Source organism: Folsomia candida, unplaced genomic scaffold (assembly GCF_002217175.1).
Source record: "Folsomia candida strain VU population unplaced genomic scaffold, ASM221717v1 Fcan01_Sc001, whole genome shotgun sequence".
NCBI lineage: Eukaryota > Metazoa > Arthropoda > Collembola > Entomobryomorpha > Isotomidae > Folsomia > Folsomia candida.
The window spans coordinates 2,111,812-2,130,629 of NW_019091193.1; the positions used below are offsets into that span (position 1 = coordinate 2,111,812).

Consider the following 18,818-nt stretch of genomic DNA (forward strand, 5'->3'; position numbering starts at 1 on the left):
TGTCCATGGCGTGATTTTAAATCAGGAAAAATTGAAACCGTGATATGTGTATGCATGTAATTTATGGTACCTGTTGTCTAATTAGTACGCAAATAAGTAGTTATTATGTATGTATTATTATAATTATTTTCGAGAATTCCTAAGTACCTGCACTCTAAATAAAGTTGTGCCAAATTTAGTACGTAAATGACAACAAAGGTGTGAAATTTATCTAACGGTTGGATAAATTGTTAAACGAGCTTATATTTCAGATTTTTACTCAACCCTGACTAATTTTCATAAGAATATTATTTAGAGTGCGATTAATTAATTTGTTCACAGCACGAAATAAGGCGACGCTGGAGTCTTATTTATATACCTTGAGAATTTTTCATGTCGAAGATGGCTGATTGCTTTACTGACCTATGAATTCTTTATATGTATTTATCTGTATGTATGTATAACCTTGCAATTTGCATATTTAAAAATGTAACTTTTGCATGGCAGTTTCGCATTACATGCATACCTTAAATTTTCCTCGATACTAATGCGGAGAAGAATGTTGTATAAGCCGGAGGAAAGTTCTAAGTTACTGTAATAAGCTCTGTATTTTGCCTATCATCCATTTTCCACGGTAGTCTTTCTTCGACTCCCTTAAACATTTAGGGCTACATGGATTAATATACTATACATATCTTAATCGGCTGATAAAATGGTTAACAATACCGATCTGGTCAGCATAATCGATCCGTTTGTCGGCGAGGGAGTACAAACAAACTCCGATTTTTTGAAAAACATGGAAAACCTTCAGTTTGAAACGTCACTACGACTTGGACACTTTCTCCAAGTTTTTTTGGAGGTGATAAATTTTTTGGTGTACTGGAGAACCGTGGGGTTCGTGGGGATTGTGGGATTCTTGATATACTTGCTTTTCTGGAGACCGTATAACCGATACCGGGTAAAAAGATTTGATGAGAAAAGCGTCAATTTCATTGTGCGAAAGTTTCTAGATTTTTTAAAATTTCTTAAAAGGACCTGACCGAGTTAGGGTATGATGAAGCAAATACGAGACAAGGGGGGAACAACGTGGCCAGAATGAATTTCATTAACGATATGAGGAAAGCGAGGAAAGTCGGGGTTGCGACCGCCCTTTATCCGAATGGGTGGTTTGTCGTGATGGAGAGTAGATTACTGAAGAAAACCGAGGCAAAAGAAGCCAATTATTTCGGTAAGGAAAAATATTTTAAAAGGGGGAGTTTTCATGCACATACTCTTAGAAATCCAGTATTAAAATAATACCATGCGGTATTGGTACATATATGTATGACTCTGCCAAAGTGGTATTGATAAGTAATACCGTGTAGTAATATATAGCTCGGTATTAAAGTTTTACTATATCGGTAGCACTTATTTTATGGACCGGTATAATTGTAGCCAGATTTCTAATGGTGTATGATTTTTTTATCTGCAGGGAAGACGTTCGTGGTTTGGCGGGGTTCTAGCGGGCAGGCGTACATCGCGGATGGCTACTGTCCCCACATCGGTGCCCACTTGGGCGTCATGGGCCTCGTGAAGGGAGACTGCATCGAGTGCCCCTTTCACGGGTGGACGTTTGAAGGGACTGGGGGAACCTGTGTCAAGATTCCCTATGCAGATCCCAGTTCGAGTAAGGGAAGATGAATTTTGGTTTATAAATGTTTAGATTTTTTCAAAATCTGGAATTTCGAGCATAAATTTAATCATGGTTTAAGTACTACGTCATTAAGTGGAAATACAATTTTTTAAATTTTTAATTCGTATTTTTAGTACCGAAAAGTGCGAAACTAAAGCTCCACACATCTCTCGAAATGAACGGATTCATCTTTATCTGGTATCATGATAAAGGGCTCCAGGTAATAATTAATAAATACCAAGAATACATATGTTACAATGAGAGCAAAACTTTTAGCTTATTAATTGTTTTACTTATATCAAAAACAATCCATTATTATTTTTAGCCAACATGGACGCCTCGAAGAATTCCGGAAGTGGACAATGGCCGTTGGAAATATAGAGGTCGTTCCGAGTTTCGTGTATCAGTTCATGCCCAAGTTAGTCAATTTACGTATGTATCTTGTGTCAATTTAATAGTAGTTCCGCATTGCAAAATGCATCATTTAGCAAAACCGTTAATAGCGCATAATTTTGCTAAAAATGTGGACCCATGTGCTCAGTATATGTACATATGTTTTTGAAATGGTTTTTAGCAATATGTATATACATGTATATTTAGTTTTGGAAAATTTTAGAAATTTCACAAAACTTAGCAAGTTACTAAAGTATACTTATATTAATGCGTATAATTTGTGAGTAATGCAAAAGTTGCCGTGAATATGCCTAATGGGTTCCTTTAAAATATGGGATTTTTAAATAAATATAGGAAATCGCAGAAAACATAGCAGACACGGGGCACTTTGCGAAACTGCATGAAACCTCGTACCTCGCCGGAATTAATTTCAATAATCGAATGCTGGATAATATTTTCGATCAGGAGTGGAAAGCTGGGTGGTACGTGAGCAAGGAAGCCGATCGTGGACACGAGTCCTTCATGGAGGCTGCAATAATCCATAAAGTTTTCAAAAGGACGATTCTCAACACAGAATTTGGGACGATCGGTAATTAAATTTCTGATAAATACCTATGATTCCAAATAAATCCGATATTTTGGGGCTAAATCAATTCCTAAAATAAATTACGAATAGCTTGACAAAATTGCTAAAAAATAATCCTCGAATTTGCAAAAATGCCGTGCCACCTTGCACAACAAATTTCTAAAATTATTTTGCAAAAACTCTTTGTACAATTTTATATTCTTTTTTTCCAAACATGCTGGAGAACATCATCAGGAATGCGGTAATAAATATGAGAATTGTTTTATTTTACAGGAGGGTCCAGGGATTACGACATTTTTGAGCGACCTTTTTGGCAAGTCGGCCTTCTTTTTGATGGTCACACCCGTCGGTCCCTTTGAAACTAGGATGATCAAGCACATGTACAGCGAACCGACTCTTTTAGCCCATCCCTTTGCATTAGCAGTCCTTTACGTAGAGTCACTCCAGGTACGAAAAATAGGGCTAGCTATTTTGAAATTCCCGCATTATTCGTTTTTGTCTCTAACGGATTACCATTTGTGTACACGTTCCTTTATTTCAGAGCTTTTTAATTTTTATTATTCATGATTCCCTACATCCATAGATTGACAGAGACTGTGAGATTTGGAACCGTAAAACTCGTCTGGCGAATCCAAAGTTGATCAAGGAAGACCGACTGATAAAGGAGCAGCGTCGCACAATTCTACTCGAAAAAGTCAGAACTTGAGAATGGGTACAAAATTGAGGATAATTTGGATAACGAAGAGAGCACATTACAAGGCGAAACAAGAAACTCACTTATTTAGACTTATGTATGTCCATATATCTGTTCACATTCATGTATTTAATAAATTAATAATAAATAAATTATTCTTCATTATTCAATGGGCGTTCTCACGGCAACGTTTTGCATATTTCGTATCACAACTCATTTATCAAGCTTGCGAAGTTTAACATATTTGTGTCGCGAAGGGATTCTCAAAATATCACGTCGCAAATGTCGCAAATATACTAGAAATATGTACCTATTTTGATATTGTTCTCATGGATTTCTTAAATTTCTCTTGTAGGCGATGCTGAGAATAAGTTTGCGAAATAATTTTGTGAAATAAGAACATGCCCAATTGTCGGGTAACTTTGCGAAAAAAATTACATGGTGGTCCAGCAAAATTTTTACTAAATCCGGCAAGTCTCACAAAATTTCGCAAATTATATGCTACTACACATGCTAAATTTGCGAGATATGCGAGATATGTATGCGAAGGTTGACGCGAGTAGGCTCAATAAATTTATGAACACTGCGTGAACAATTTTTTCAAATTTTGTATAATGAATGTTTCTAGCGTTATTCATTTCATATCCATGACAAATGAATTAATAATTTTATTCAACTCATTTATCACCTTATGCTTAATGAATACATTGGGCATATTGGCAAATCCACCTAATAAGGTGAATTTGAGATAAAACGAATCAAAAAGGTATAATGAATGCTGCATAATAAGACAACAAAAATTTATTGCCAAATCTAAATATCTACATTATGAATAATTTTTCCAATTTTAAATAGCATAAATTTTGAGTTAACATACTTATTTTTTAAACAGTTGGCCCTTATACATACATACATACTTATTTGTCATAGCATGACAACTTTAAGAAGGGAAATTAGCATATAAGTTTTAATTCGATCAAAAAAAATTAATTATTTCATGTCAAAATTATTCCAGAATGTAATTTTAAAATCAGCCCATCGAATATTGGTTTCTTGAATTCTGCAATAGAGCTGATCCAATTGTAACAACGACACGAACAATTTTTCTCCAGTTTCTCCTAACCCAACGCCAAAAACCTCGTTTCTCACGGGAAACGATTCCATTGACCTCACCAAATGTGGCATCGAGCCGGAAGGAGGCGTCAAGAACGTCCTTCATGCTGGCTGCCTTCCCCCTCGCGACCACGGTCCACGCCTCGTTGGCCTCCCTGTTCTCGCCAAGTTCGGCTTGTAGCTCGTCATAAATTTGCTTCGTCTCCTCCCCCTCCGTCCTGTTCTTGGAATAGAGCTCTTTTATGTAGGAGGGGATCCTGTCCTCGATCCTTCCCTCCTGGAAGACGCGAAGGGTCTCCTTTTCCCCATATTCCTTTTCCAGATTGCGCACAGAGTAGCCCATAGAGTCGTACTCTGCCTATTTTTGAAAAATGAAGGAAATTTTAAAATTTTAAAAAACTTGTAAACTTGACAACCATCTGGGAAATTGAAAAATTGGAAGTAACGAAGTACCGCAAATATCTGTATTAACCGTACAATCTATTGCGCATAGTGGTTTCATGTACAGATATCAGGGAAAAATTGAGGATGCGAATTTCTCATATTTATCAACCGATAAAAAATGACATGAATTTATACGACTTACATCCTGTCCAAATACTAGAGTGACAGTGAGAAGGAAGAGAAATGTTTCCAGTCGAACCATTTGAAAATCTTGGTTTATAAGTTTTTGGAACTTTTATTAAATTATGAACCTTAGGTTAGCGAAGCTTAAATGGGTTCTTACTTTGTGATGAAACCTAGGAAAAAATTTCGGGTTTTAAGCGCATGCAATATCCTTATTAAATTATTCATGACATTACGAATTTCATAGAAATTGGGTTAATTGCTTTGCAAATTTTATCTGGAGTAAAGGCTTGCATTCAATCAAACATTTATGTGCCAGATTTTAGCCTGCATAATTATATATATGTACCTTGTGCAGTTCTAATAAGTAAATAAACACCTCGTGCACTGCCACGTCAAGGTTGAGTTGACGACAGTTCTGCAATACGGAAAATGTAACTTGCATAAGTCTTTATATCAATTTTTGAATAGCTTAACCAAATTTTTCCAAGAATTTGTGAAAGGAAGTTAAGAGCGCATGATGCTTTAGACAAATTTCGGACAAAGTTTGTCCTATTTAGCAACTGATAAATATGCGGCTTTCACTGTAAATTAGGCAAAAATTACGCAGTTTATTTTCAGGAAGATCTGCTGGTCGAGCTCTTTGTACATACATAGGCACGGTCCCTCCTGAAAAATCTCACCCAACCAATTCCTAAATTTTCGACACATCATATTTACAAAATGTAAGTTTATATTTTTATGTCAATATGTAAAATTCGGCATAATAAAATTGCAAACAATGTTTAACCCCATCTCACACAAGATTTAAATTGATCACATTTGACTAAGAAAGAGGCAAACTTTTAACATTGGTTGGTATACATATGTATGTATGTATGTATATAATACATGAACAACATGTAGTTAAATTGATTTCATTTAATTCAGAGACTGAAAAAGATTCCTCGTGTGGAGACACTTCTTCTTACATATATAATTATTTTCCAGATCAATTATTAAGAAAAGTTTTGTTACTAATGCCAGACATTTAATAAATTTTTTATAGCCTTATTTTTACCCATAACCCGAAGAAGTTTAGTAGTGCATAAAAGCTAAAATTAAAATCAAATTTAGTACTTGTTTATTTTCACAGATTTATAATTGTTTTTGTTGTTGTTGTATGTTTTATTGTGTAAGTCTGTGTTTCGACATGCATAAATCATTACAATTATTTCCACTATTTAGCACAGGTCAGTAAGTAGGTGATACATAATAAATTGAATCTGAATAAATTATTCAAGTGTAATAAAAAGTGTTATGAAATTAATTTTATATAATATATCATTTATGATTTTATATAATTTTTTTAAATATAATATATCATTCATGATTTTATATAATTTTTTTAAAACATAATATATCATTTGATTTTATATAATTTTTTTAAATATAATATATCATTTGTGATTTTATATAATTTTTTTAAAACATAATTTATAATTTTATACAATTTTTTAAAAATATAAAATATATATCACTTATTAAGATCGCCTTTACTCATGCATCCCGTTATTTTTGTTTTCGTTGCTTTGTCAATGAAAATATGTTGCTTAATCTTGTAAAATTCAAGATCCGTTAAAGCCTCCAACTGAATAGATGTATCCTCATGTACTTTATCCCAATTAACTTTTAGTTTGGCACTTGTTTTCATTAAGCGAAGAAAATCTATAAGAAATAAAATTTTTTTAACAATTATAGAGAAAACGAAAAACATTTTTTTAAAGTTTGTGCAAAAAATTATTATGTTTACAAAATATGAAGAATGTTTTCGGATTCTTAATAAAAGCGGCATGCTTATGCCCTCCATTAATAGATGGTCTCCCAGACCAATTCATTCCTTGTAGTTCAGTCGTATTGAATATTTTTTTCATGAGACACTTACAGCCAGCTAGGCTGTCGCTTGTAAATATTAAAGCCATTTTTGCTATCTCTTCAGATTTTAATAGCTGAAATTCAATAAGAAGAAACAAATGTTTTTTTAGATGTTTCATGTTTTTGAAAATTTATTAGACATTAAAAAAAATCATAAATATCTTATAATATTTCCAAATCTGGTAAACTGCTAACCATTTGAGGTCTCTCTTGACTAGTCATATAATCCTTTTCTGTCCAAGAAGGAAGATCTGTTTCTATTTCTCCACTAAATTTTAATTGATATCTTTCAAACTCATTTATCACGGAAGAAGAGGATGATGCTTCCGCTTCCTCAGAAAATAATTCTATAATTTGATTTGAGGTGGCCAAGTGGTCAAGACCACTATATTCGGATTGAGACATGATGTTAGCAGCACTCGAAGATGGAAACTGACCCCAAATGGAGACATCGTTATAAATATTGGACTCTACAATTTGGTACATTACGGATTCAACATAATTTTGTGATTGTGATTCTACTGGGGTTCTAACGTCCTCAGGTAGACGCGTAGTAAATGCAGTATCGTTTAATTGATTTATCTCCTCTTTAGTTAGGAATCTTCTATCTCCTGACTTGGCCGATGTAACGAACATCTTTGCATGACGAGCTCTAATGTGGCCTACGCATTCTGCAAATATTTTTGAGAAGGTTATTATCCGAATTCGGTTTTAAGTTAGGAGTTGATTTGTGTTGGAGCTGACGGTAAGTTATTAATTTTATTATAGGTGAGGTGCGCCATTCATTAAGGTGTTCGTGTCCTAAATCTTTTACTAACGATGTAATAATCGTATTTGTCACTAGGTTGATATCACTATGTGATAAGTAGGCTTTAAAGTAATCGTCTGGATTAAGTGATACTCCTCCCTGTTTAAAAAGCATGCATTATATATTGCACGTACTGACCATGAGCAACTCTGTGCCTGACAGAAGAAGCAGTTGGATGAAGCAAAAAAGGGTTGGAATACCGCGCAAGCAAAAAATTAGCAACTTGTCATAATTTTGGAAACATATATAGGGTTTTTTTCTGCAAATTGTTTTCATATCTCACATCTGTGACCTGTATTTTATAGACAAGAAATTTCCATAAAGGGATTTCATACATCGTTCCATTCTATAAAACGGTCCCAGTATTAGAGATATCGAAAAATTTGGAAGGACAAAAATGCCCTGTTAATGTTTTTTTTTAATTATGGCAAAGTTTCAATTTTTGTGACTTCACAAGGTATCTGAACCCTTCTCTGCTCTGACCTCTCTTTGTTTTCACGAGGCACAGAGTTGCTCAGGGTCAGTAAAGATTAAGAAAATATGACGTAAAATTATAGTGTTATCACTCACAATGAATTTATCCCTCCCTTCATCATAGGCTCGTATTAAATACTCGAAAATTTCGTAGGAATCTTTAAAGGATGAGGTTTTAACAGCCTTATCATAAATTTGCTTGAATTTTAAGAGTATTTCATCCTCCACGTTTTCGAGAAATGAGGTAGATTGTAATTCATCCGGCTGGCCGGCTTTATCATCTAGCTACACGTATTAAATAGAATTACATAATTTTCCATATATCTACGTATGTATGTATGTACTTACTGTCAACTGTATTAGATAATGAATAGTGGTACGTACCAGTTTAATATTTTCTATAAAATTGTCTACAAAATTTGATACAATCGTTCTTTCTTCTATTGCCTCTTGGGTAGGCCAAATTATATTATCGTCAATATTTGCAGGAGATAGCCAGAAGTCATTAGCTTTATTAATGATCCATCCCACGGCACCTTTGTGTAGTTAGAATTAATAAAATATGTATTTGCATAACTTCATATTTTTATGTATGTACATATTCAATCACTTACTTATAATAGCATATTTTTTATTGGTAAGATTTCCACCTTGTTGATTATTAACGTCGTCGCTGGTAAGGATCGCTTGGCACAGTAGTTTGGTGCATTCTTCTAAATTAAATATTAAGCAGGCCGTGGCCCATTTATCTCGTGAAATAATAATATCCTCCGTATACGTTCCCGTATGGAGTATCTGCAAGCACACACAATTTGTAGGTTCATATTTTAAAGGTAAAATCATGCCAAATTAACGGCTTCCACACATGCATGAGAATTAATCCTCTGAAATTATAAAATTGGAAATTCATTTGGTTAACTTACAATTGGTACAGTTTCTAACGTTTTAAATATATAGTACAACTTATTAATTTGGCTAAGTTCATTATTACAGGATGGAAACGTTGCCTCAATTATTGCTGCCATTTTTTTCTTTTCTGTAAGTTTAAGACAGATCAATAAATATATTACTGAAATATGTACATACATATGACTGTTTATTTTCTTTTATACGCAAATGGAAAAAAAAATTATTGATAATCATGTCCAAGAAATAGAATCGACTGATATATACAAATGTTTGTTTTAGAGGATTATTGACTTACTCAGGTCAATCGGGTCCTCAATTTTAAACTTCTTGGTCGGTGGCATAATAATTTAATAGGTTTGTTTAAGCAGATAATTGTATTAACAAGAAACATGCGTTTATTTTGTATGCAACTCTTGGAAAATATTGGCACAAGAGAACTTCTCACTTAATCAGGTAAAGATTGAAGAAAATGCGAATTTACTCAGTAAACTAAAGATTAACACTTTTCCAAATTTAATCAAAACGAAGATTAATTTTTTTATTAAAAATATCCAGACGAACAGAATCAGAATTTTTTAAGTACTAAAATACGCTTTATTCATCTCTACAAATGCAATAAACACATTGCTCGGTATAGCATGAGTATCTACACATATGCATTTCATGAACAAATTAGCATATGTATATAAGCACATACGCGAAAACTGGACATGAGAGTCACTCCATCCTTATTATGTAATACATACCTACACAATATGAGGTAATCCATCCAATGGTGTGCATTCAAAGCTGTAATACAATACATATGTGTATGCAAATCTTCATGAAGAGCTTCATGAATGAAACTCTCATGAATGAAAAGTGCCCATGAAATGTTTCATGAAAGTTTCATGATGTCTTCATGAGAGTATGTTTGGTAGGCATGGAGTGGTTTCATGAAGGAGATGCGGTACATATGCTAGCAGTCATCTTATGTACATATGTATGTTCATAACACGAGAGATATTCTATTCAATCAGTTCATGCCCAGTTAAATTTTGCAGTTACAAAAATAATTCGAATTTCTACACTTTGGAAATAATTTTCGGTAAGAAAATCCCATATTTTTTTATATCGTGAGGTAATTCATTACTTCTTCGTATCGTAAAATAAGTAATGACGTTTACGAGATTTTGTAAGCGTGGTAAGATTCTTTCATTAAAAATCACGAAAATCACGCTTTCGATTTTTACGACGCCTTGATTTTCTTGGTAAATGATTTTTTGATACGAGGGAATAATGAATACCCTCTTTATACATGTGCATATATATGTACTGTACATATTTACATAAGACCCTGCCATATTAGTGAAATGAACACGGACCGGAAACGCCGAATGGGGCGAGACGTACAAGAACTACCCGAGAAAGCTCAACGGTTTCTGGAAAGATGTCCCGGCATTGTTAAGGCGAGCAGGACGTTATATTTAAACGAGTGTAGGGAGAGTTCCGTGTCCTATAAAACTGTCGAGGATCACATAATTTATTTCCTGCCTTTCATGGAGGAAGCGATGGTTAGTTGACGATTTTATGTAAATAATTTGAAATCTAAAAATCAGCACTGTACATATGTAACAGAGGTGTAAGATATGTATGTATACTGCTCTATTTTTGGGTAATGATTAAGGAGACGTTTTAGTACTAATGGAAAATAGGTCGAAAACTTATGTGCAGAACAGACGTGACGTCGTTAATTAAACACAATTTGTAATTTTAAAAACTTTTTAATTATTTTAAACATTTTTACTATTCAAAATAGGATTTTTGTAGATGAAAGTATTGAATTTTTTGATAACTACGTCGGTTTTTGACTTATTTCCCGTTGGTAACAAAACGTCTCCTTAATCATTATCCAAAAGTAGAGCATTATTATACAACTGCAGGTTAGGATTTGTCTCCAAATTATTTAGAGGGCAATATTTTACTGAAATCTTTGTACACATTCAGGTATTGGAAGAGAAGATTGAGATCTTACCGACTCATTGGGCCAATGCTTTTCTTCACTTTGACTTATCAAAGATTGCGGAGACACTGTGTAGCGCTATATTTTCTGAGGAGGACTTAATCCAGAGGAATAAATTTGGCAGGGTCGACCAATTACCCAGTATTAAAAGGGTGGTCATACTCAGTAAGTAATTAATCATTTACCAATCAATTACAATTGAGCGTAATCACGTCAACCTTCGCAAACTGAGCATAACATGCGAAGCTTTCCGAAATTTGCTAAATTTCGCAAAACTTTTGCCAGAAAACTATGGGATTTTTTTCACAAGTTTATTACCCAATACCCAACATATTTTTACATAGGTATTTCGCAAAATTATTTCGCAGGCTCATCTTCACCAGTGTGAGAAATTACAGAAATTCATGGAATAAAAACATTGCAATAAAAACATGCATTTCCAAACAGGTATTTTTTAGAAGCATATTTCCGAGATTTGCAAAGTCGTGTTTTGCGAATCCCCTCACGTTACAAGTCTTTAGCACATGACTAAATTATTTGCGATGCGAAATTGCGAAATAGGACGCCCGTGTGAAAAAAATGAGCCAAATTCTGCAGAAAATATAGTGGCGAATTCGGCAGAAATTATGGCTAAAATTGGCCCACTTTTGTACAGAAAATTTTAGCCAGAAAACTAGCTACAGAAAAATTTCTGCAGTTTTGTTTATGCATAAAACTTTAGGAGCTAAAATTGGCCCACTTTTGTGCAGAATAAATTAGGCATAAAACTTTTGGTAGAATTCATTCGTCAAAAGATATTTATTTAATTCTTTAAATTATTTTAGAATTTTTCACAAACTATTAAAGCAAAAATATTTTTAAATATTTTAATCTTTTCGTTTCTTACACTCTCTAAGGAAATCCGATAGAGATTTCTTAATCTCTCGCTTTACCGCCTTCTTGTTCTTCAAAAACGATTTGTTGGCCTCATTAATGTCAGCATTTGGTGAGTTGTCGAATCCTTCTTCTTTAAGAACAAATTCTGGAAAAAGGGAATCCGTAATTAGTAAATCAAAAATAAATAAATTATACATATTGTAAAATTTGATATGATTTTGTTGTAGAATTTAATTTGCCACTTACTAATTACTGCATCAGATTTGGCTGTGTCAATTTTTGGAAGTGGGGGAGCTAATTGGTTTGCATTACAAATTTTTCCATTTAGGGAATGACTCGCTAGTTCTTCCGGAGAGAAAAGTCGACGAAACAAGTTCCTGGCCAGGGTTGTTGGTTTATTCGACATAATCTTTATCGAAGCTAATTCAGCAGCTGGCAATGTAACTCCAGACCCTTCATATAATTCAACCTTAAAAAATTTATGTCACTTAGAAATGTTATTTAAAATCATTCCATTGCGAATGTAGATACGCACATATGACTTACTTCGTGAGAATTCTCTACCAATTTTTTCAACTCGCGATATTTCTCCTTCAACCTATCGTGACGTCCTTTGAGACGATCATACTTCTCTGAAAATCCGAATCAATTAATTTGTAAATAGAAGTATTATATACTTATATAACACCTTTTGATACTGTTTCGTTATCCAAAGGAGGGTCAGCAAATTCCGCATTTAAACTCATGTCAACTGATTGAGAAGAAGGAATTTGGGATGCAATTTCTGTAATTTCATTGGCTCGGTTTTTAGATTTTTGCACTGGAAAAAATATTAATTCATATAAAATTAGAATTTCAAAAAATATATTGCAAAAATTACTTTTAATTCGTGAAGAGTTATCAAATTTGCTCTTGTCTTTTTCTTTAATGATTGAAGCTTCGTCAGCTGCTTTTACGGCTAACTTGTCAGCTTCCAAAGAGAGATTTTTGTGTTTCCCTTTAAAAAATATATTATTTTAAATATATCACTTTAATTTGTTCGAAAATAATGAAAATAATTACCAATTTGTAAAACGAGACCACGATGGATAGAGTTCCTTTTCCATTTAATTGCAACGACAGTTCCAACAAGTTTTCCAGGATTCGCACGCAAAATTCCGTCTTCTAATTGGTCAATTGACACAACAGAATATGTCTTAAAGTCATCTTCTGACCATTCGACCAATAAAAACGACATTTTATTTTATGTTAAGTTTATTTTTTAAGAAAAAAGTTAAAAGTTTTGACCATGTGTGAAATACTAAACTTCGATGGCATGGGCTTAGGGCAGTATTTAGTCTTCAATTATTGAATTAACAAAATAATAAGTTTACGATGTGTACGTATATAAAAAGTTAATTCAATAATTAATAATTAAATAATAATGTCAACACGAAAAAATTATAAAAAATATTTTACTCCAACTGGTGGGTCAAGTAGGTCACTTTTCGTCCCTCGCCGAACGCGTTACAGAATTAGTCAAAAGGTAATAAAATAATTTTTAGTTGAAACTTGTTAAGCAACAGCATTTTTTGTTTTTTAGGGCGTTCGTCGTAATTTGGATAATCAACATGAAACTCAAAATACACAGGAGGTCAACGGCAATAGCCCACAACATGAGGAAGAAACCAATCTGGATGATAATGTATTTTTAAATTTTTTATTGGCATTACAATAGTTTACATTCTTCTTATTTCATACAGGTTGTTGCTTATAATGATAATTCAATGCCAGGGATTGATGATTTATCCAGTGATGAAGAATATGATGACGTAAGATAAGTATGTTTATAAATAATAATTAATATAATATGACCCCATGATTTATTTGTTCACAGAGCGAAGAAAAATCCCAATCTCAACCAATTTTCCCCAACTCTCAACTAACTGCAAATGAAAGCTGCTTGTTAATTTTTGGATATGCCTTTCGACACAAAATTAGCAAATCAGCGTTATCAGACCTCTTGACCTTAATCAATTTTCACCTCCCACAAGGGGAAACAATTCCTTCATCTGTCTACTTGTTAAGCAAAAAACTGAATCCTTGCTACGATCAGGCAAAAAAGATCCCCTTTTGCTCCAATTGTCAAAATATTTTGGAGACAAACGGAAGTTGCGCCAGTTGTCAAGAGTCTGGAAGGAATGCTACAAAGGACGGCAACTTTTTCGTGTCATTTGACATTGCAACAATCATGAAGCAACTATTGGAGAGAAAAAATATTGCACAATGTTTAAAAAAGAATTTTGCCAAACGTCAATTTAATAATAACGAGTCATCCGGAATAATGGATGGAGAAGCATATAAAAAGTTAAAGTTATCAAAATTTGACATAACTTGTTGCATCAACACGGACGGCGTTTCGATTTTCAACTCTTCCAAGTCATGCATTTGGCCTCTACTTCTTTCAATCAACGAATTGGATTACGATTTAAGAAGAAAGCACACCATTTTGGCTGGATTGTGGTTTAATGATAGCAAGCCAAATTTCAAACTTTTTCTTGACCCACTAATTAATCAATCAAATCAATTATCAAAGGAAGGAATCCAATGGAATTTTAATGGGGTGGAAATTAAAAGTAAAATATTTTTCCCAATGCTTGCAGCCGATTCCGTCGCTCGTGCCCCCTTGCAAGGAATTAATCAATTCAATGGGGAGTATAGTTGTCCATGGTGTCAGGCTAAAGGGCTCAATTTGTCCACAGGGGACAGAAGTCATAAATGGATTTTTCCGCCAACTGAAATTGCTGCGAATCGAAACAAGGAACATTTTTTTAATCAGCTTTTGGAACTTCGAGACTTGCTATCAACTGGATCATCTATTTCAAATCGTTATGGAATTAAATTGGCCTCCCCTCTCTTGAAAATTCCACATTTTTCAATCGTCGATGGTTTCGTTTTTGACTACATGCACACTGTTTTACTGGGAGTCGTACGAATGTTGACATTTGCCTGGATTTTGCCCAAGAATCATCAGGAAATCTTTTACATTGGAAATAAGGAAAATCAAATAAATCAAAAATTAAGAAGATGCAAAATTCCCAAGAACTGCAGCAGGACAATAAGGGATCTCAGCAGCATTAAATATTGGAAGGCACACGAATGGAAAAATTGGATGCTAATTGCGGTGCCGCTGCTAAAAGGAATTCTTCAAGATTGTTTTTTAAAACACTTTGCTAAACTTGTAGATTCCATTTCGATTTTGTGTCAAGATAGTGTAACAATGGATGAAATATTGGTAGCAGAAATATTAATCAAAGAATTTTCAATGCTTATTCCAAACCTCTATGGCCAAAGTTATTGTTCTTTTAATGTTCATTTATTAACCCACGCAGCGGAAAATGTGAGAAAATGGGGCCCACTTTGGGGATATTCTCTATTTCAGTTTGAAAATTACAATGGTATTCTCAAAAATAGTTTTTGTGGTACTAGAGAAATCAGTACTCAAATTGTTAATCGAGCTATTTGCACCCAAAAGGTCTACAGTCTCGGAGAAGTGGGGCTAAGCAATTTCATGAATCTTTGCTTGAATGCAAGCGATTTTTTAAAAATTCTTATTCCATTGATAATTGTAGATTATTAGGAAGCAAAAAATTGTATATTTTTAGTACCTCTGAAAAAGCTAAGCTTAAAATTATTGGTCATCAACATTCTGAAGGTTTTAGTTTTAAATCCTGTATTTTATATAAAAAATTGTTTGTTAATGTTTGTAGTAGTGATACAAAACAACATGTCAACTCCGTTGTAAAAATTAATGGAAAATTGTTTGTTATATTTAAAATTATCATACTTAGTGGTGTTAGCAATGCGTTGGTTTTTGTAAAAAGATGCAGTACTATTGATTATTCGAATTCTCCAAAATCATTTAAAATTAACTATGTAAGCAATAATGTTCAAATTTATTTACCTTCGGATATTGAAAATTTTAAGTTCATTGGTCAACATGATAACCAAGGAAGTTTGTCCATTGCAACACAATTGATGAATACAGTAGAATTTGAATAAAATAATTTCTTCTAAAACTTGCAAATAAATATATTTGTTACGCATTTTATAACTTTTATAAATTAACATAAAAATTTATGCAGAAATTGCTCCGCAGAAATCACCAGTCAATTGTCGTTTTTCGATTTATGCAGAAAACTGCAAACATTTTTCTGCATATTCTATTCACCGAATCTTGAGTTAGATTTGTGCAGAAAACTCCATAAAGTTTTGTGCAGAATGGTTTATGCAGGATGATTTTGCCGAATCCTGCCGAATTCGCCATATTCATTTTCACACGGGCGTTGTCGTGAATACGTTCATTAATTGTATTAGTAATTGTTCTATCTTTAAGAAATTATTATTATCAATTTAATAGGAGCATCGAAATGGATGCTGAACAAAAATCAGAATCCTTGGTCCTACGAACCAACTGAATGGCCAAATGATAAAGAGACAGCTATAATTAATTCAGTTTTTGGGACATTTGAATCCGTAATTAAAAATAAATTTATGCATCTTAAGTCAGTTTTTAACTTAACGCCACCTCAAATTTACGATAGGTTTGTCCCACCACGAGTAGCGACTCTATCCCGTTGCCCACCGATATTTTGGACTTTGACAGATGCGATGCTAAATTAAACGCCAAAATTGAGCAAGACCCCGTTACCATGGTAACCGAGGCGGATGACAGCCCAACAGTAAACCCGTCAGATCCTCGCAGCGTGGATGACGCCTTGGAAAGGACTTTTCGTCAGCTCGACTACAGTAAAACGTTTACCAGGATAATCCAATTGGGCAAATTAGGCTCCATCCCTTCCCTTGGAAATCATACACAAACGGTTCAAGCACTGACGAAGTTAACAATCCCAGAAAATACGGATATTTTTGTGGTACGAGAATACCCAGTTTAATCAAAAGTAAACATTATGCTTACTTTACTATTAATTTCTACTTAAAGGACGCCGTTCAATTTTCTGCGGAACGCTGGCATGCAGCCAAAAAGTGTGAAACTATTAAAAAATGTGCGGAAAAACTGTTCGCCAAATATTGGCGTACAGATTGCCAAAATTCAGGAGGAAAATTATTCAACTTTGAGGATGTTTGCCCTGTAAAACGTTTAGCCATTTACCGTACGTGCCCCAAATTTATTCACGTTTTTTTTACATTGAATTAAATTATTAATCATAATGTGCTTAACAGGTGCCGCAAAATTTTTAATTGTTCAGGCCAAGACAAATTCAACCACCATCTTTGACTCGACGATACCTGAACATAACGTTTTCCCCACGGAACAAGAAATCATTGAAATCTCAGAAACTCTCACGCAAACTTTTTCCGCTCGACAATCACTTCTACGTGACCACAGTAATAGAAACGATCCTTCTTACAAGCAAATTTGGAAAACATCAAGTCACCTCGTCCCCCAACGAATTATTGGCCAGGGGTCCTTCGGCTCGGTATGGCTCGCCGAAGGACATGGAAAAGAGTTATTTGCCGTCAAAGTAACCAGACTTGAGGAGCCAATAATCAAGGACACAGTTTTAGAGACTTCCTCCACATGGCGGCATGCCAACGTGGTCCGTTATTTTGACTCATGGAGAGAACCTGAGCAGATAAGTGCCCATGAAAACGAACCCACCTCAACCACGCTCTTCATAAAGATGGAATTATGCGATGGCGATCTCGCACAATTTCTGGATAAGGAAAAGCATCAATTAAATCCTCCCCTTAAAATGGACATTATCCGTCAAGTATCTTCCGGACTGGATTATCTACATTCGGAGGTTAAAGTTATCCATGGCGATTTAAAACCGGCCAATATTTTGTTTAAAATGTTACAAAAGGACGTGACGATATTTAAGATTGGTGATTTCGGCTTGTCCCGTAATTTAGAGGGTAATGACAGCTTGGTATCGACGCCCTTATACCGTGCCCCAGAGGTGGAAGAAGTCCTGCATAATTACACTTCCGCTTCGGATATTTATTCCGCGGGGTTAATATTCTGCGAGGTGTTACACAATTTTGAGCGGGATGAAAAACGAGCTGTATTTCATCTCATAAAATACAAGGGGGGACAAGATGTCGAATTATTGTCATGTTTTTTAGAAAAATTAAATTTAGTTGGGGATAACTTGTCGAGTGTGTGGGATTCTGGGGTTGGACAAGTTTTGGCAAAAATGTTAAACCCGGTTGGTAATCAAAGACCGACAGCGGGAGAGATTGTAGGGTACTTAAAAAGTATAAATAAATTGGAGGATAATTCCCTGGGATTTACATAGATTATAAATAATATTGTGTTTGAAACTACACATATTAAGAAAAACTTATTTAATACTAATTTACAAAGAAATGGGGATGATGCTGAATCCATGAAAATATTTATATCAAATATGTACATATAATACCACTTTACCTTCATGTGACATTGAATTAAATCGATGTGTGTAGGATGGATTATTGTCATCATGTTTTCTGTCAACCGAAGAAATTAATTCCAGACGGATTGGTCCCAACCAGTGGCCTCGGAAACTGTGGGGGGATCTTGGGGCATTATTAATAACATTGTTGGATAGGGGAGGGAAGAATTTATCTAATATGGGCAGATGCTGGGGACATAGAATTACCGTGGGGACATTGTCCCGCGGCCACTGGTTTCAACAATTTGATTAATCCAAAGTTGAGTAATGATGAAATTGAATTTATTTTGTTGAGTTAATGGATAAAATAAATATTTATTGTAAAGTACATTTAACAGGATTGTGTGTCAAACAATTTTTAAGTGACCGGGTGCCGAATCATTTATTATAA

The 18,818-nt window shown here is 34.2% G+C and overlaps 5 protein-coding genes across 6 annotated transcripts; 2 read left to right on the forward strand and 3 right to left on the reverse strand.

Moving 5' to 3' along the window:
- The first annotated feature begins 579 nt into the window (after window positions 1-579).
- On the forward strand, window positions 580-3,443 carry LOC110842436 (cholesterol 7-desaturase). The gene is made up of 8 exons (XM_035845120.1): window positions 580-937; window positions 1,012-1,207; window positions 1,451-1,645; window positions 1,786-1,871; window positions 1,977-2,069; window positions 2,399-2,633; window positions 2,904-3,077; window positions 3,214-3,443. Exons 1-7 carry the CDS (start codon window positions 692-694, stop codon window positions 2,987-2,989), a joined length of 1,137 nt encoding a protein of 378 aa, XP_035701013.1. The 5' UTR covers window positions 580-691; the 3' UTR covers window positions 2,990-3,077; window positions 3,214-3,443.
- Window positions 3,444-4,091: 648 nt separating this feature from the next.
- Window positions 4,092-5,184, reverse strand: LOC110863272. The gene is made up of 2 exons (XM_022112533.2): window positions 5,024-5,184; window positions 4,092-4,795 (listed from the first exon to the last, which is right to left on the reverse strand). The coding sequence occupies exons 1-2, from the start codon at window positions 5,081-5,083 to the stop codon at window positions 4,355-4,357; spliced, it is 501 nt and encodes a 166-aa protein (XP_021968225.1). The 5' UTR covers window positions 5,084-5,184; the 3' UTR covers window positions 4,092-4,354.
- Window positions 5,185-6,413: 1,229 nt separating this feature from the next.
- Window positions 6,414-9,727, reverse strand: LOC110843024. 2 transcript variants are annotated; one of them, XM_022088966.2, is made up of 9 exons: window positions 9,405-9,727; window positions 9,124-9,236; window positions 8,815-8,995; window positions 8,585-8,736; window positions 8,297-8,485; window positions 7,663-7,825; window positions 7,114-7,589; window positions 6,797-6,992; window positions 6,414-6,711 (listed from the first exon to the last, which is right to left on the reverse strand). In XM_022088966.2, exons 1-9 carry the CDS (start codon window positions 9,448-9,450, stop codon window positions 6,521-6,523), a joined length of 1,707 nt encoding a protein of 568 aa, XP_021944658.2. In that variant the 5' UTR covers window positions 9,451-9,727; the 3' UTR covers window positions 6,414-6,520. The 2 variants fall into 2 exon arrangements, with proteins under 2 accessions (XP_021944658.2, XP_035702491.1); XM_035846598.1 differs by having other exon boundaries at window positions 8,815-9,084; window positions 9,192-9,236; window positions 9,405-9,443.
- Window positions 9,728-10,090: 363 nt separating this feature from the next.
- LOC118433782 lies at window positions 10,091-18,755 on the forward strand. The gene is made up of 7 exons (XM_035846008.1): window positions 10,091-10,196; window positions 10,458-10,662; window positions 11,096-11,276; window positions 16,387-16,502; window positions 16,571-16,900; window positions 16,969-17,140; window positions 17,211-18,755. Exons 2-7 carry the CDS (start codon window positions 10,462-10,464, stop codon window positions 18,287-18,289), a joined length of 2,079 nt encoding a protein of 692 aa, XP_035701901.1. The 5' UTR covers window positions 10,091-10,196; window positions 10,458-10,461; the 3' UTR covers window positions 18,290-18,755.
- LOC118433784 lies at window positions 11,493-13,301 on the reverse strand. The gene is made up of 5 exons (XM_035846010.1): window positions 13,050-13,301; window positions 12,676-12,984; window positions 12,534-12,619; window positions 12,234-12,456; window positions 11,493-12,132 (listed from the first exon to the last, which is right to left on the reverse strand). Exons 1-5 carry the CDS (start codon window positions 13,222-13,224, stop codon window positions 11,978-11,980), a joined length of 948 nt encoding a protein of 315 aa, XP_035701903.1. The 5' UTR covers window positions 13,225-13,301; the 3' UTR covers window positions 11,493-11,977.
- Window positions 18,756-18,818: the final 63 nt, after the last annotated feature.

Coding starts and splice junctions, on each gene's coding strand:
- LOC110842436 (XM_035845120.1), top strand. CDS start 692: ATGGTTAACAATACCGATCTGGTCAGCATAATCGATCCGTTTGTCGGC. Junction 2,070..2,398: donor GTGTATCAGTTCATGCCCAA/GTTAGTCAATTT, acceptor AAATAAATATAG/GAAATCGCAGAAAACATAGC. Junction 2,634..2,903: donor CACAGAATTTGGGACGATCG/GTAATTAAATTT, acceptor TTTATTTTACAG/GAGGGTCCAGGGATTACGAC.
- LOC110863272 (XM_022112533.2), bottom strand. CDS start 5,083: ATGGTTCGACTGGAAACATTTCTCTTCCTTCTCACTGTCACTCTAGTA. Junction 4,796..5,023: donor CTCTAGTATTTGGACAGGAT/GTAAGTCGTATA, acceptor TTTCAAAAATAG/GCAGAGTACGACTCTATGGG.
- LOC110843024 (XM_022088966.2), bottom strand. CDS start 9,450: ATGCCACCGACCAAGAAGTTTAAAATTGAGGACCCGATTGACCTGA. Junction 9,237..9,404: donor TGAGGACCCGATTGACCTGA/GTAAGTCAATAA, acceptor TTAAACTTACAG/AAAAGAAAAAAATGGCAGCA. Junction 7,590..7,662: donor AATAAAATTAATAACTTACC/GTCAGCTCCAAC, acceptor AAATATTTGCAG/AATGCGTAGGCCACATTAGA.
- LOC118433782 (XM_035846008.1), top strand. CDS start 10,462: ATGAACACGGACCGGAAACGCCGAATGGGGCGAGACGTACAAGAACTA. Junction 10,663..11,095: donor CTTTCATGGAGGAAGCGATG/GTTAGTTGACGA, acceptor GTACACATTCAG/GTATTGGAAGAGAAGATTGA. Junction 16,901..16,968: donor AAAATACGGATATTTTTGTG/GTACGAGAATAC, acceptor TTCTACTTAAAG/GACGCCGTTCAATTTTCTGC.
- LOC118433784 (XM_035846010.1), bottom strand. CDS start 13,224: ATGTCGTTTTTATTGGTCGAATGGTCAGAAGATGACTTTAAGACATAT. Junction 12,985..13,049: donor TGGTCTCGTTTTACAAATTG/GTAATTATTTTC, acceptor TATTTTTTAAAG/GGAAACACAAAAATCTCTCT. Junction 12,457..12,533: donor TGGTAGAGAATTCTCACGAA/GTAAGTCATATG, acceptor AAATTTTTTAAG/GTTGAATTATATGAAGGGTC.